The 14,028-nt window shown below is 40.9% G+C and overlaps 2 protein-coding genes across 3 annotated transcripts; both read left to right on the top strand.

Moving 5' to 3' along the window:
- Positions 1-2,293: 2,293 nt before the first annotated feature.
- LOC120428782 (putative OPA3-like protein CG13603) lies at positions 2,294-3,455 on the top strand. Of its 2 annotated transcripts, XM_039593870.2 has the most exons (4): positions 2,294-2,789; positions 2,852-2,994; positions 3,058-3,168; positions 3,227-3,455. In XM_039593870.2, exons 1-4 carry the CDS (start codon positions 2,479-2,481, stop codon positions 3,295-3,297), a joined length of 636 nt encoding a protein of 211 aa, XP_039449804.1. In that variant the 5' UTR covers positions 2,294-2,478; the 3' UTR covers positions 3,298-3,455. The 2 variants fall into 2 exon arrangements, with proteins under 2 accessions (XP_039449804.1, XP_039449803.1); XM_039593869.2 differs by having other exon boundaries at positions 2,295-2,789; positions 3,058-3,455.
- Positions 3,456-5,402: 1,947 nt separating this feature from the next.
- LOC120428781 (coatomer subunit beta) lies at positions 5,403-9,408 on the top strand. Its single transcript, XM_039593868.2, has 7 exons — positions 5,403-5,561; positions 5,809-5,948; positions 6,006-7,515; positions 7,575-8,392; positions 8,453-8,726; positions 8,784-8,889; positions 8,957-9,408. The coding sequence occupies exons 2-7, from the start codon at positions 5,861-5,863 to the stop codon at positions 9,029-9,031; spliced, it is 2,871 nt and encodes a 956-aa protein (XP_039449802.1). The 5' UTR covers positions 5,403-5,561; positions 5,809-5,860; the 3' UTR covers positions 9,032-9,408.
- The last annotated feature ends 4,620 nt before the right edge of the window (positions 9,409-14,028 follow it).

The raw sequence follows: 14,028 nt of genomic DNA, 5'->3' as shown, positions 1-14,028 counted from the left end.
GTGACTTTGATAGCCGGGTGACTTTGATAGGTTTGGGATTTTTCCGCAAAATGAAGAGTACAATTAAAATACGTAAGGAATGGTTTAGAACCATACTGACCGTGGTAGAGAAGTGTTCAAAGTACCTCAAGAAGAACTTTTCATAAAATTTTGACAAGTTTAAAAAGTTAGTTAGCTATAGTTATGAAAATGTTGATGAAAGTCATTGTTTTAAACTTCTCAAAGTGTCATGATTTTCTCAATGAACATGATTTTTAATCGGAAAACGGAATGAATTTTCGGATTCTTTGGACAATTTTTCACTAGGAGAATGTTAAATAAGTTTGTAAGTAATAAATAATATGTATTTTTGAAACACAATTAAAAAAAATCTCCAAATTTATAGGCAATTTCAGTTGAACAAATTTCATGTAAAATGTGAAAACTTGTGATTCGCGTTTTGAATTCAGTATAATATGCAATATAAATCGATAATTTTATAAACAAAACAAGTTTTAACAAATTTCAGGCAAAATTCCGACTTTTTAACAATTTTACCTAAAATTTATATGTATTGTGCTTAAAAGCTTATACACTTAATTAACTAAATATAAACATTGATTTTTCTAAAAACTATATCTGTTTACGCACCGGCCACGGTTGGCCAGTGTCTCGGAGTGGACCCCCCCCCCTAAGGTCGGAAGGGGGTCCAAAGAAAAAGGCACAGAAGATTCTACTTTCACTTTTCTCTATTTTCACCTACAACACTTTGTTCTTAAGCTTTGAACAAGATTGTCCGTTCGACGCAGTGGTGAACGCAGAACGCTGTGCCAGTTCGATTTTTCCATCAACTGTCAGTCGAACAATCTGCAGGGGTTGCTTCGATCAATGGTCGATGACTGGCAGACTATAATGACAGGCGCAAAATTTTGCGTTTGCGTTCAGGCCTGACGGACAATCTTGTTCTTACCATTACTCTTCTTCTTCCTTCCTTCACTTCTGCTGCTGCGCGTCGCGTCCGGCACGTCCGACGGTTGGATGACTTGTGGCGAGCGCGCTCAACGCGAGCTTGTTGCTGGGCGGTTCGAGCGGCAAACTCGTTGTTGTTGACGTCGTGGATGACAGCTCTGCCGTTGCGCAGGGGCGTAGTCATTCTCGACGTACGGGTGGGGGCAAACACTATTCGGTCGTCCCGAACAATATCAGCTACTTTAGTGATGGTACATTTAACGTACAAATGATGTTTGAACATCATAAATATGATTTTAACAAGAAAAAATATTACTATCAAAGTCACCCCGGAATTCAAACTAAGAATTTTTAACGTAACTATTTTTCTAAACATTATTGAAAAATCTTTTTTTCCGAAATAGTGCATTGACTTTGTGTGGCCTACCCCAGTACATGTTTTAAAAATAATAATCTTAAGAAAAACCTTACCTGTTGGAAAATATTCTAAAAACAAATTGAAATCCTATCAAAGTCACCCCGGTTTACGGTATTTTGTTTTGTTTTCATTTGCTGCCACGTGCTCACGCTCAACTTTACGACAACAAAAACACATTACACACACTGAGGAAAGACAGGCGAGCTGTCACGACAGCAGCGCCATCAGCGCCGGGTGAGTGGATGCCGAAGCTAGAGAGCCTGGATCTTATTAGATCCAGGCCAAGATCCAGGCTCTCTAGCCGAAGCTATATTGTATTTGAAATGACCGTTTTTGGCCCGGTTATTGAAGGACGATGGTTCTGCACTCGAGTGTCCCGTCTGTTTGTCTGTGCTACAACGATGAAAAGCGAACCCTTAGCCTTAACCGATTTGGCTCAAAATTGGCACAGATACTTATTTTTGCATTAGGAATCGAGTCAGAGGGTATGTTGATTTTTTTTTATTGTCACCCTAATGGTGAGAATTGTTTACGCAAATGGACCGACGTTTTACTTCCCCATCCGATAGAAGGCCAGAAGGAAAAGGCGGGAATCGAACCCGCGCCCCATAGAAACTTAGGGATCGCCCCCCCCTCGCACCACCAACTGCGTTACGTAATTAAAGAACGCTCCCTTTTATACATATTGCCAATCAGGTCTGAAAGGGTTAAATCTAGGGTTAAACAAATCTAGAGTTTTTTTTTTGAATAGGTCCTATAAACATATGAAAGACAATAGCTTATAGGACCTTTTTTTAAAAAAAACTCTAGAAACAAAAAAACGAGGCGGTTTTCTACATTGTATGCATTTTCGAGGTCGCCTCATAAATTTATGAAATGTGTAAAATGGAAACATAAATGTGGTTTTAACGATATCCGTGTACTCCCGAACTGTCATCCACAAATTGCACGCATTCGGCGGACAAGTTCAACAAAGTATTGCATAAAAATAAACTCTTTCGGGACAAGATTTCCAACTTTTGCAAGAAATCAGCGAAAACTAGTGAATTTCTGCTGTCTTGGCATACGGGTAAATTGTTAACGGATCTAAGAAGTGCACAAAAGGCCCAAAGATGGTCGTGGGTGCCTTTCCGGCCGCCAAACTGGGCGTGCTTGCCATGAAGCAGATTTCCAAGCCGATCGCAAGTTTGCTGAAGGCACGGGCCAAAAACAGTCCGTTCTTCCGGAAGTACGTGTGCATGCCACCGGCTCAATTCTACAACTGGATGGAGGTAAAGACCAAAATGTGGGCCATGAACCTGGGCAAACCTACCGCAGTTCCGGTACTGAACGAGGCGATGGCCATTGAGCTGGGTGCGAATTTGTTGGGTGAAATCGTAATTTTCACCATCGGTGCCGGCTTGCTCTTGCTGGAATACCAACGGTAAGAAAAGGGGAAAACAGTTCGGTATAACATCTCGATTCTCACGATACATTTCATTGCAGACAAGTTCGAAAGGAAGCCAACAAGGAGGAAGTAGTCCTGCAGGAAAAGCTGGAACTTCAAGCAACAATCAACGAGTTGATTTTCCAAGTGCAACGCCAAGATACTCAGATCCGTGAAATGGCTCGGGTCGTAGCAGATTTAGGTAGAGAGACATTAGAACACCGTTTCAAAAGATAGAACTAAAACGGCATTGTTTCAATTTCAGAATCAAAATCCTCATGGACGCCAAAAATCTTGTCGGAGCTGACCGGCAAGAAGAACAGCGCCGAGCAACCGTTGTATATTCCGGATAGGCCACCCTACCCCACGTCCAGTGGTAATTCTGGCCTGGTAACACAAGCGTTAAATGTGATTGAAAATGAGGTTTTTTATAGAGACGACGCAGAGTCGGACAGCGACGAACCTGCAGAGAACGGACGAGCTGGCATCGTCTCAAAAGCCCTAATTTATCTCCTCAATACTAGTGATAGTAGATAAATTGTACCAATGTGTTTGTTGATCCACAGGATAAAAAAGGCTAGAATTTTTGTTTGTGTACATAGTTTGTGCTCAGCGATTGTTGAACTTACCATTTCAATAAATGACGCTCGTTTCTGCATTGAACATTGTTGTTTTTCAATTTTTTTATGTTTGTATAGAACTACAATTCAGAGAATTGTAGAACCTTTCAATTGAAATGACCAAGTCATGTATCCTGTGGTAACGCATCCTAACAAACCTGGAAAAGCTATGGACGTTATATTTGAACAACCAGTCATAAGAAATACATTTTAGAAAATGTAGAGCCACCTCTTCTTTAGGAGCCGCACATTTTCGGTCGCTCAATGAAATGAGCGGCTTTCTTGTTCTTTTTCAAAATTTTAAAGCATGGAATGATTTTTGATGTTCTTTTATTGGATTATTGAATTATTTCAAAAATTATGCTCAAACCGAAGTCTTGGCGTTCGCTATGTCAAGATTTCTTCATGAACCTAAACGTTTGAATGCTTGAATGAGGAGAGCACCCAAACATACATAAGGATTTTGGAAAAAGTCGCTTTTTATGTTACGCAATAGGGTCCCATAGCACTATGTAGGAACTTTTCTGTCAAGAAGGGCCGCGAAGTTAACTTTCCAAAATTGATATAAAAAATCCATTTTAAATCCTCTGCGGTCGTTCAAAGGGTCATTGTACTCAAAAAAAAAAAAACAAAACAAAAAAAAAAACAAAGCTTTACCCAGTTAAAGCGGTGTATGCACTTCGGAAGGAATCGGTCAAGAAAAATTTCAAATGGGCAGCAGCGGCAGCGAAACCAAGCCAGAGAGGGTGAAGAAAAGCCCCAAGAAACGCTCCCTCTCCTTTGTTCTGCTGTCCGTAAAGCTGTTTCTTGACCTCTTTCCTTTCGATCTCCATACTAGCCTTAACTCAATTGGAATTCTGAAAAGGAATTCAATTCGAATTGTTTCGTATATTGTTTCAAACGCAACAACCGATTCCGTGTACGTACCGGTTGTTGCGTTTGAAACGGAATATGTAAACGATTCGAATTGAATTCCGTTTCAGAATTTCGATTGAGTTAACTGGGTATCGTTGTGAACAATAATATCACAAATTAAAGCTTAATTATAGGACCCAAATGCGTTGATTTCCGCGAAAAAAAATTTGGAGAATATTATGGGAACTCTTTTTTACATTCTGAATTTCTCGATAAAGGAACGGTCCTTTCAAAAGACCGGAGTTTCAAAAAGAACCGCGGCTCTGTTTTTTTAAACATAAATTTAAAGTTAATATCTGGAGTTTTTTTTTTAAAGCATTAGCATTAGCATTTGAAGGACTCTCCGAAAACTGCAATGAAATAAAGCGATTTGCTTTATTGGTTTATTTGACACCAACTGTTGTCGAACGAACGGGGTCACTTTTTAGTTTGACGCCCCTTTTACACGTAGTTCACACACACTACCAAACGTATGTTTTGGTAGTGTGCGTGAGTGCCGTGTAAAAAGTGACAGTTCGTCACTTTTCAGTTTGACTTTGTCAAACCATCGGGGTACAAACTAAAAAGTGTCTAACGAAAAAGGGACCAACCACCGGTGGTTGAGTGTAGAGGTGGGTCACAAAAGAGCGAGTCACTAAAAAGAGCGAATGAACCATGGCCACAAAAAAGGGCCATGGTTCCTTTAGAAACTCGAGTCCAAAATGGTACGTTCGTTTGAACAGCCGGTGCGGCACTGAGTGCCGCACTCGTCGGTGCCAGTTTTGGTTCAATCGAACGTCATTTGTCAGTGTGCGTGGAACTCGCATGAAACTGAAAAAAATATCGAGAACGGCACTAGAGTTTCAGTTCCAACATGGCGGTGAAACTCGTGCGGAACTAACGCGGGTTTCTTCAAACAAACACTTTGACAGCTCTTAGTGCGGCACTCAGTGTGAAACTAGCCATCAATCGAACGTACCAAAAAAAAATGTAAAGATTTTTAAAACTTTTTGCCTTATTCTGTTATTATTTGATACTGTTTTTTGGAGTACTTTCAAATATTTGTATAGCATGGCATATTTTTTCCACCGGGGCTGCAGCGCTACGTCAACATCGGCGACGACCATGTTCTAAAAGTGGGGGTACTAAAAGTGAAGTCTGTACACGTATCTGGTTGTCATGCGAGCTGGCTGAAAAGTTTTGTGCAAATTAAGTCGACAATTTTACTTGTAATTTCGTCCCTTGCCCAACCCAGGTACGTATAAAAGTGCAGTTTACGCGTCTCGCTTAAAGTTTGCGCGGAAGGAGTGAATTTCGGTCGTGAAGTGCGCCTGCAAGTTTTGCACTGTTCGGCGAAAATTTGACCCGGATGGGTTCGTCGAGGGGGTGTTGTAGTGGAGGGGTGAGGGGCGCAATGTTGGACTTGCTGAGCTGTCATCGCTGTGCGGGAGGATTTTTAGTACATTGTGCTGAGTGTTGAGTTTGTTGTTTTCTTTTTTCAGGATTGCAAATTTTGGATTTTGAAATAAGCGGCCAGGCTGAAATCGGATCAAAATGTCCCTCTCGGAAGCACCGTGCTACACGATCATCAACGCGCAGGAGACGGAGCCATACAATGAGATGCAGCTCAAGATGGATCTTGGTGAGAATTGGATTTGAGTTTTATTAAAATATTGATTGACTTATTTGTATTTTACAGAGAAAGGCGAGCTGAATGTAAAGATCGATACGTTAAAGCGGGTGATTCAGCTGTTGTTGAATGGCGAGCGGCTGCCAAGCTTGCTCATGACCATAATTCGGTTTGTTCTGCCGCTGCAGAATCACACCATCAAGAAGCTGCTGCTGATTTACTGGGAGATTGTTCCGAAGACCTCGCCGGATGGAAAGCTTCTGCAGGAAATGATTTTGGTGTGCGACGCGTACCGGAAGGATTTGCAGCATCCGAATGAGTTTCTGCGGGGATCGACGCTGCGATTTTTGTGCAAATTGAAGGAACCGGAGCTGTTGGAACCGCTGATGCCGGCGATTCGTGCCTGTCTGGAGCACCGGCACTCGTATGTGCGGAGGAATGCTGTTTTGGCTATATTCACGATTTACAAGAACTTTGAGTGGCTCGTGCCGGACGGTCCGGAACTGGTGGCCAACTTTTTGGACTCGCAGCAGGACATGTCGTGCAAGCGGAACGCTTTCCTGATGTTGCTTCATGCTGATCAAGAGCGAGCGTTGAATTATTTGGCTTCGTGCCTGGATCAGGTGAATAACTTTGGCGACATTCTGCAGCTGGTCATCGTTGAGCTGATCTACAAGGTGTGCCATGCGAACCCAGCCGAGCGTTCACGATTCATTCGTTGCATCTACAATTTGCTAAATTCTTCCTCGAACGCGGTTCGCTATGAAGCCGCTGGAACTCTCGTGACACTTTCCACTGCGCCAACGGCCATTAAAGCGGCCGTCAGCTGTTACATCGAGCTGATCATCAAGGAGAGCGATAATAACGTAAAACTGATTGTCCTGGATCGTCTGATTGCACTGAAGGAAAACGAAAACATGGAGCGTGTGATGCAGGAACTGGTCATGGACATTCTTCGCGTCTTGTCGGCTACAGATATTGAAGTTCGCCGCAAAACTCTCACACTTGCCATGGAGTTGGTTTCATCGCGCAATATCGAAGAGATGGTTTTGGTGCTCAAAAAGGAGGTTTCCAAAACCCACAACATTGAGCACGAGGACACTGGAAAGTATCGCCAACTGTTGGTGCGTACGCTGCACAGTTGCTGCATCAAGTTCCCCGACGTGGCCGCAACGGTCATACCGGTGCTGGTGGAATTCCTGTCCGATTCGAACGAATTGGCGGCGGCCGACGTGCTGATCTTTGTGCGCGAGGCAATCCAAAAGTTCCCGCACTTGCAACCGCTCGTCATCGAAAAACTGCTCGAGGCATTCCCGGCCATCAAATCGTCCAAGATTCAACGCGCTACTCTCTGGATTCTGGGCGAGTACGCCACCACGGTCAAGGACATCCTGGACGTCATCACCAGCATCAACCAGACGCTCGGTGAGGTTCCGATCGTGGAGACTGAACAGCGCCGTCTCGCTGGCGAAGGAAACGAAAACGATGAAAATAAGGCGCCAAATAGTGTGGCGGTGCCAAACAACAAGGTCACATCGGACGGAACGTACGCCACGCAGAGTGCGTTCAGCGTTGCGCCGTAAGTTGAACAGTGAATCCGGTAAATGAACAATTTAAAAACTTTTATCTCTCTTGTAGCGTCTCCAAGAAGGTGGAACGTCCCCCGCTGCGCCAATATCTGATGGACGGGGACTTTTTTATCGGCACTACGCTGGCCGCGACCCTCACGAAGCTGGTGCTGCGTTTCATCGAGCTTGAGTCGAACGAGAAGAAGCAAAACCGTCTCTGCTCGAGTGCGATGCTGATAATGAGCTCGATTCTGCACTTGGGAAAATCCGGACTGCCTACGAAGGCTATCACGAATGACGACATGGACCGCATTTTCCTCTGTCTGAAGACGCTCAGCCTGCGCACGCCGGAAATTGTGGAAATCTTCAGGGAATCGTGCCGTAATGCACTGGCCAACATGTTGAGCGCTCAGAACGAAGAGGAACAGCAAACCCAGAAGGACAAGCAAAAGGTCGCCGCCAAAATCCAGCCCGACGATCCGATCGCATTCACGCAGCTTTCCAGCGGAAAGAACGACCAACTTGGGGAAAACGTTTTCGAGTCCAGCTTGAATCAGGCCCTGGCCGGAACGAAGAGTACCGCCCTGTCGGATGTGGCATCTCCCAACAACAAGCTCAACAAGGTCACCCAGTTGACGGGCTTTTCCGATCCGGTTTACGCCGAAGCGTACGTGCACGTAAATCAGTACGACATCGTGCTGGACGTGCTGATTGTGAACCAAACGAGCGACACGCTGCAGAATTGCACCCTGGAACTGGCCACCGTGGGCGATTTGAAGCTCGTTGAACGGCCCCATCCGGTCGTGTTGGCCCCGCATGATTTTTGCAACATCAAAGCAAACGTAAAAGTTTCCTCGACCGAAAACGGAATCATCTTTGGCAATATTGGTAAGATTATTCAAAAAAGGCTTGCGTTGCATACGTGATCGTAATTCCTCACTTTCACAGTATACGACACAACCGGTTCGTCCAACGTGGTCGTGCTTAACACGATCCACATCGACATCATGGATTACATCCTGCCCGCGAGCTGCACCGACACCGAGTTCCGCACCATGTGGGTCGAGTTCGAGTGGGAGAACAAGGTTTCGGTCAACACCACGCTGACCGATCTGCACGAGTATCTCAAGATGCTGCTCAAGTCGACCAACATGAAGTGTCTGACGCCGGAGAAGGCCCTGTCCGGCCAGTGCGGGTTCATGGCCGCCAACATGTACGCTAGGTGAGTTCTTCAGGGGGGCAAAATTTCACGCTCGATTCCTAACGCATACTGCTTCAGATCCATTTTCGGTGAGGACGCTCTGGCCAACCTGAGCATTGAGAAGCCGCTGGACCGACCGGACGCACCGGTTACGGGACACATCCGGATACGGGCAAAGAGTCAGGTAATACTTCTTCTTCTTTCCACCACCTCTGCTAAAAAAAACAAGCTAATTCGCAATTCTCCACCAGGGCATGGCTTTAAGCTTGGGTGACAAAATCAACCACACGCAAAAGTGTCTGCAGGAGAAATCGGCGGCCGCCTAAACAAAATCCAATCTTCGTTTTAAGTGCATAATGGAACTATCTTTTCAAACAAGTTTTTTTTTAAAGCAAATTATAATTACTTTTTCTTATGGAGCATCAAAGTGGGCAGTTGCATTGTAGAAACTCCATTCCTTAACAGAAACAAGCCTAGTATTAGAGGTAAACACCAGACCAGACGGAACGCTGAAAGTTGCTGTACGGCACGGGATCGCGAAAGAAATTTAAACTAAACAAAAATAATTATGACTATCTCTGCGATGAAAATCCTGGCGTGTTGTCTTAAATAAATGAAAACCAATTATTGACACTCGTGGAAAAAAAAAGTTATTGTTCAACCCAACACATTGATTATTAATATATACATATATAACACTACACTTCAAAAAAAAGGTTGTAACTTTTTTGAAAGAAAACTCCTTTCATTATCATGAAATCTGTTCGGTCCAAAAAGGACCTTTAAACTGTTGTGTTTAATATGTTTATAGGACCTTTCAATTTAATTCAATTCGTTTTTTTATTAGTGAATAATCATGTTACAATTAGTTCATTCGCAGTAGGGGCAGGGGGGGGGCATAATTGTTTTTATAAGGCAGGAAAAGGGTGGTTCATTCTGCCCCCAAGTGGATTTTAATTTAACACTTCCACCACCAAGCCTCTAAATGATTTGAAGGTTCCGTTATTGTTTGTTTACCTTGGTAGTAACATCTAGAAACATTATAAGCATTGGAAAAAGTTTTTCAAACAATCCAACTTTTCAGAAAGCTTATTTGAAAACCTCGAAATAAACAACATTTGCGTGGTTTCAATCAATAAATTTACATTTTTGCTCATAATTCGAAAATACAATGAATTCAAACGTCTTTTTCGGTGTGGTGATGTTATTTGACGTCCTTTATAAGAGAGCAATTCCATGTCAAAAAGGGAATCGGTTGTACCCGACCCTCCCCGATTTCAATGAAACTTTGTAGACATGTTATCCTAGGCATATATAAGCCATTTTTGTGTATATGAAGCCAGTAACACTCGATAATGACATTTGAGAAGGGCGTAAGTGTTTTAAATATTTTTGTATTTCGTAATTTAAATATTGCTGTATCTCGAAGCCGTTGCATCGTATCAAAAAGTGGTCAAAGACAAACTTGTAGGAAATTTGACGGGCTTTCCGAAAAAAATACACTGAAAGAAAAAAACACTCCACTTTTATGAGATTTTTTGATTTTTAAGTTTAAAAGTCAAATTTGAAGGTGAGCCCACGATTTTTTTTCGTTCAAAATTTTTGTGAGAATAGCCTAATATGTTACAAAAAGACTCACAAAAAATGCAGGATGGAGCAACTCACCTTAAAAATACAAAAATCATTTACTGAAACTGTTTTTTTGACAAGTGCTCTAAACGTCAAAATTTTCAAAAGCTGAATACGGGAATCGATTCTCCAGTCAATTTTACATAAAAATCTCCATATTGATCATTGTCCTAAGTCCAATCCTTGTAAAGTTACAGCGGTTTTAAAAATAAAAATGTTGAAAAAATACGTTTTTTGGTGGTTTTTGGCGATTTCTATATGACAGACTTGATTTTTCAGGCTCGAAAATATTTTTACCGGAAAGCTTGTCCAATTTCCCATAAGTTTGTCTTTGACCACATTTCAATTGGATGTATGGGCTTACAGATATAAGCTAATTACATTGCTCATAACTGAAAACATAATATTTTTTCAGTGTAGTATAGTAACCTGGATAATAAATTAGCTTATATCTGAGCAATTCTCGCTGAAACCGTCCCACTAGATGCACATGTTCTCAAATCGTTACGGCAATGTTCTCATTCGATTCGGCGCACCAAAAAACCATAAAAACAACCTTCGAACCAATGAGAATGTCCGCCGTTAGCCAACTGTAAATAAAAGCTTGTTTTGAACAATGGATTTTTTCTAAAAAATGCCCTAATTTGGAGAAATGATATCTCCCAAAATACATTACCAAACGTCAAAAAGTTATATATCGTTGGAAAGGTAATCGCGAGGGCTTTCTATCGCACTTTGATAAACATTTAAAAAATCATGTTTTCAAGGGTAATTTTCAAGGTTTTTGGGAAACTTACTCTTAATTTTGAATTTTGACCGTGTTCGCAACCACTTATCGTTACGGAACCATTTTCATTCGAAAGATTGGACGATTTTGCATAAAATCAACTTGAGAAAAGTAGTGTAATGAAATAGTTTTCGTATAGTAATTAGCGGATGAAAGAAATTGGTCAAATTTCAGTTAAAAATAACCATATCTCAGACTTCAGAAATGAGCCTTATTTACAGTCAAAACAAAGCAGGATTGTATTTTAGCCGAATGTACAGTTATCTGAGGCTGAAAAATTAACTTTAAAAACAAAAAAAAAGTGGAAAATCCCTTTGCCCCACATACGGGCGAAGCTACGCACTTAATTTTTTAATTGCTGGTAATTGCCTGGTTCCCGACATAAAAGCGATTTGAGGCACTAGGACGTCATCTGGGGTGAATCGGGACTACAGTCTGAATAGGGACAGCAGTGTTTAGAGCACTTAAAGGTTTTAAATATGGAAATGGATGTACATTTTGTTGGTCTGAGTATGTTCTATCCGAAACCAACCAGAAAAATCAAAATATTGTGCTCTAACATGGTTAAAACTGCTGTCCCAATTCGCCCCATGTGTCCCAATTCACCCCAGTTGACGGTATTACATTTTGAAGGCAAGTGATAGGGGTACCATTTGGTACATACAAATAATCAAAAATAGTGTATGGTCATCGGTGACAGAATGATTGTCACTAGGTGCTTACCTTTGCCACGCTCTTCTCTATTCTCCGTAAAAAAAATATTTTGGGATTCATTGAACTTTAATTTTAATTGCTCTCAATATGAAAACCAAGTAAAAAATTTTCATTTGCGCAACATAAAGACACTGAAAATAGTTTTAATTGAAAAACAACACATATTGATTCTACGTCCAATTATCTTTCTAGTGAGTTCTGGCTCGATCTGAACGCTTACGGTTTAAGAGATATGAAGGGAAAGGTTTAGGAAGAGTTTTAACATTGTTTACAAAAAAAAGCGAAACTTTGTGGTGGTGTCAAATAAACGCGCGTAGTCCGATTTGGACGAAAATCGAGTTTTTTGCTTGTTTTGATGGTATCAACAGCCCCACCAAATTTTAACTTGATCAAAAAAAAAAAAAATGATTTCAACCTTGCACATTTTTGTGCACGATTGAAGTCTGTACATAAAATATTACTTCAGTGAAATGTGGCGAATCGAGATTACAGTCTAAGTAAGGACATTAGTTTTTAGAGTACTTAAAAGCTTAAAATTTAGAAACTTGTTTGTTTATGTTTGTTTTTACATAAACAAATTAAAAATATGATCTGATGAGTGAAACAAAGTTGAAATAGCTGTCCCTATTCATCCTATATGTCCAGATTTGCCTCAGATAACTGTACATTCGGCTAAAATACAATCCTGCTTTGTTTTGACTGTAAATAAGGCTCATTTCTGAAGTCTGAGATATGGTTATTTTTAACTGAAATTTGACCAATTTCTTTCATCCGCTAATTACTATACGAAAACTATTTCATTACACTACTTTTCTCAAGTTGATTTTATGCAAAATCGTCCAATCTTTCGAATGAAAATGGTTCCGTAACGATAAGTGGTTGCGAACACGGTCAAAATTCAAAATTAAGAGTAAGTTTCCCAAAAACCTTGAAAATTACCCTTGAAAACATGATTTTTTAAATGTTTATCAAAGTGCGATAGAAAGCCCTCGCGATTACCTTTCCAACGATATATAACTTTTTGACGTTTGGTAATGTATTTTGGGAGATATCATTTCTCCAAATTAGGGCATTTTTTCGAAAAAATCCATTGTTCAAAACAAGCTTTTATTTACAGTTGGCTAACGGCGGACATTCTCATTGGTTCGAAGGTTGTTTTTATGGTTTTTTGGTGCGCCGAATCGAATGAGAACATTGCCGTAACGATTTGAGAACATGTGCATCTAGTGGGACGGTTTCAGCGAGAATTGCTCATCTGTAAGCCCATACATCCAATTGAAATGTGGTCAAAGACAAACTTATGGGAAATTGGACGAGCTTTCCGGTAAAAATATTTTCGAGACTGAAAAATCAAGTCTGTCATATAGAAATTGCCAAAAACTATCAAAAACCCTATTTTTTCAACATTTGTATTTTTAAAACCGCTGTAACTTCACAAGGATTGGACTTAGGACAATGGTCAATATGGAGACTTTTATGTAAAATTGTCTGGAAAATCGATTCCCTTATTCGGTTTTTGAAAATTTTGACGTTTAGAGCACTTTTCAAAAAAACAGTTTCAGTAAATGATTTTTGTATTTTTTTAGGTGAGTTGCTCCATTCGTGAGTCTTTTTGTAGCATATTAGGCTATTCTCACAAAAATTTTGAACGAAAAAAAAATCGTGGGCTCACCTTCAAATTTGACTTTTAAACTTAAAAATCAAAAAATCTCATAAAAGTGGAATGTTTTTTTCTTTCAGTGTATTTTTTCGGAAAGCCCGTCAAATTTCCTACAAGTTTGTCTTTGACCACTTTTTGATACGATGCAACGGCTTCGAGATACAGCAATATTTAAATTACGAAACACAAAAATATTTAAAACACTTACGCCCTTCTCAAATGTCATTATCGAGTGTAACTGACTCCATATACACAAAAATGGCTTATATATGCCTAGAATAACATATCTACAAAGTTTCATTGAAATCGGAGAGGGTCGAGAAAAAAGTACCTAAAAAATTCCTGTTTTGGGCTGGAATTGCTCAAGACTCTTGCCTTACGGTTGATATAAATCCATTCTAAAGCCCAAAACCAAGGGTGGCCCATTCTGCCCCCCTGGTCCATCCTGGTGCTAACGGACTACCGCCGACAAGAAGCTACACAAAGCGATCGATACAAGCAGGTTATGAATCGGCAGGTCGCGGTCTTCAAGC

This window comes from Culex pipiens, chromosome 1 (assembly GCF_016801865.2).
Source record: "Culex pipiens pallens isolate TS chromosome 1, TS_CPP_V2, whole genome shotgun sequence".
Lineage (NCBI taxonomy): Eukaryota > Metazoa > Arthropoda > Insecta > Diptera > Culicidae > Culex > Culex pipiens.
The sequence above is the reverse complement of the archived record's forward strand: the minus strand, read 5'-3'. Positions and strand labels throughout refer to the sequence as shown.

What these genes read in the sequence shown, in the direction of transcription:
- LOC120428781 (XM_039593868.2), top strand. Translation starts at nt 5,861, where the DNA reads ATGTCCCTCTCGGAAGCACCGTGCTACACGATCATCAACGCGCAGGAG. An exon ending in AGTGCGTTCAGCGTTGCGCC is followed by an intron (nt 7,516 to 7,574) that starts GTAAGTTGAACA and finishes TCTCTCTTGTAG; the next exon opens with CGTCTCCAAGAAGGTGGAAC. An exon ending in AATCATCTTTGGCAATATTG is followed by an intron (nt 8,393 to 8,452) that starts GTAAGATTATTC and finishes TCACTTTCACAG; the next exon opens with TATACGACACAACCGGTTCG.
- LOC120428782 (XM_039593869.2), top strand. Translation starts at nt 2,479, where the DNA reads ATGGTCGTGGGTGCCTTTCCGGCCGCCAAACTGGGCGTGCTTGCCATG. An exon ending in CTCTTGCTGGAATACCAACG is followed by an intron (nt 2,790 to 2,851) that starts GTAAGAAAAGGG and finishes ATTTCATTGCAG; the next exon opens with ACAAGTTCGAAAGGAAGCCA. An exon ending in TCGGGTCGTAGCAGATTTAG is followed by an intron (nt 2,995 to 3,057) that starts GTAGAGAGACAT and finishes TTTCAATTTCAG; the next exon opens with AATCAAAATCCTCATGGACG.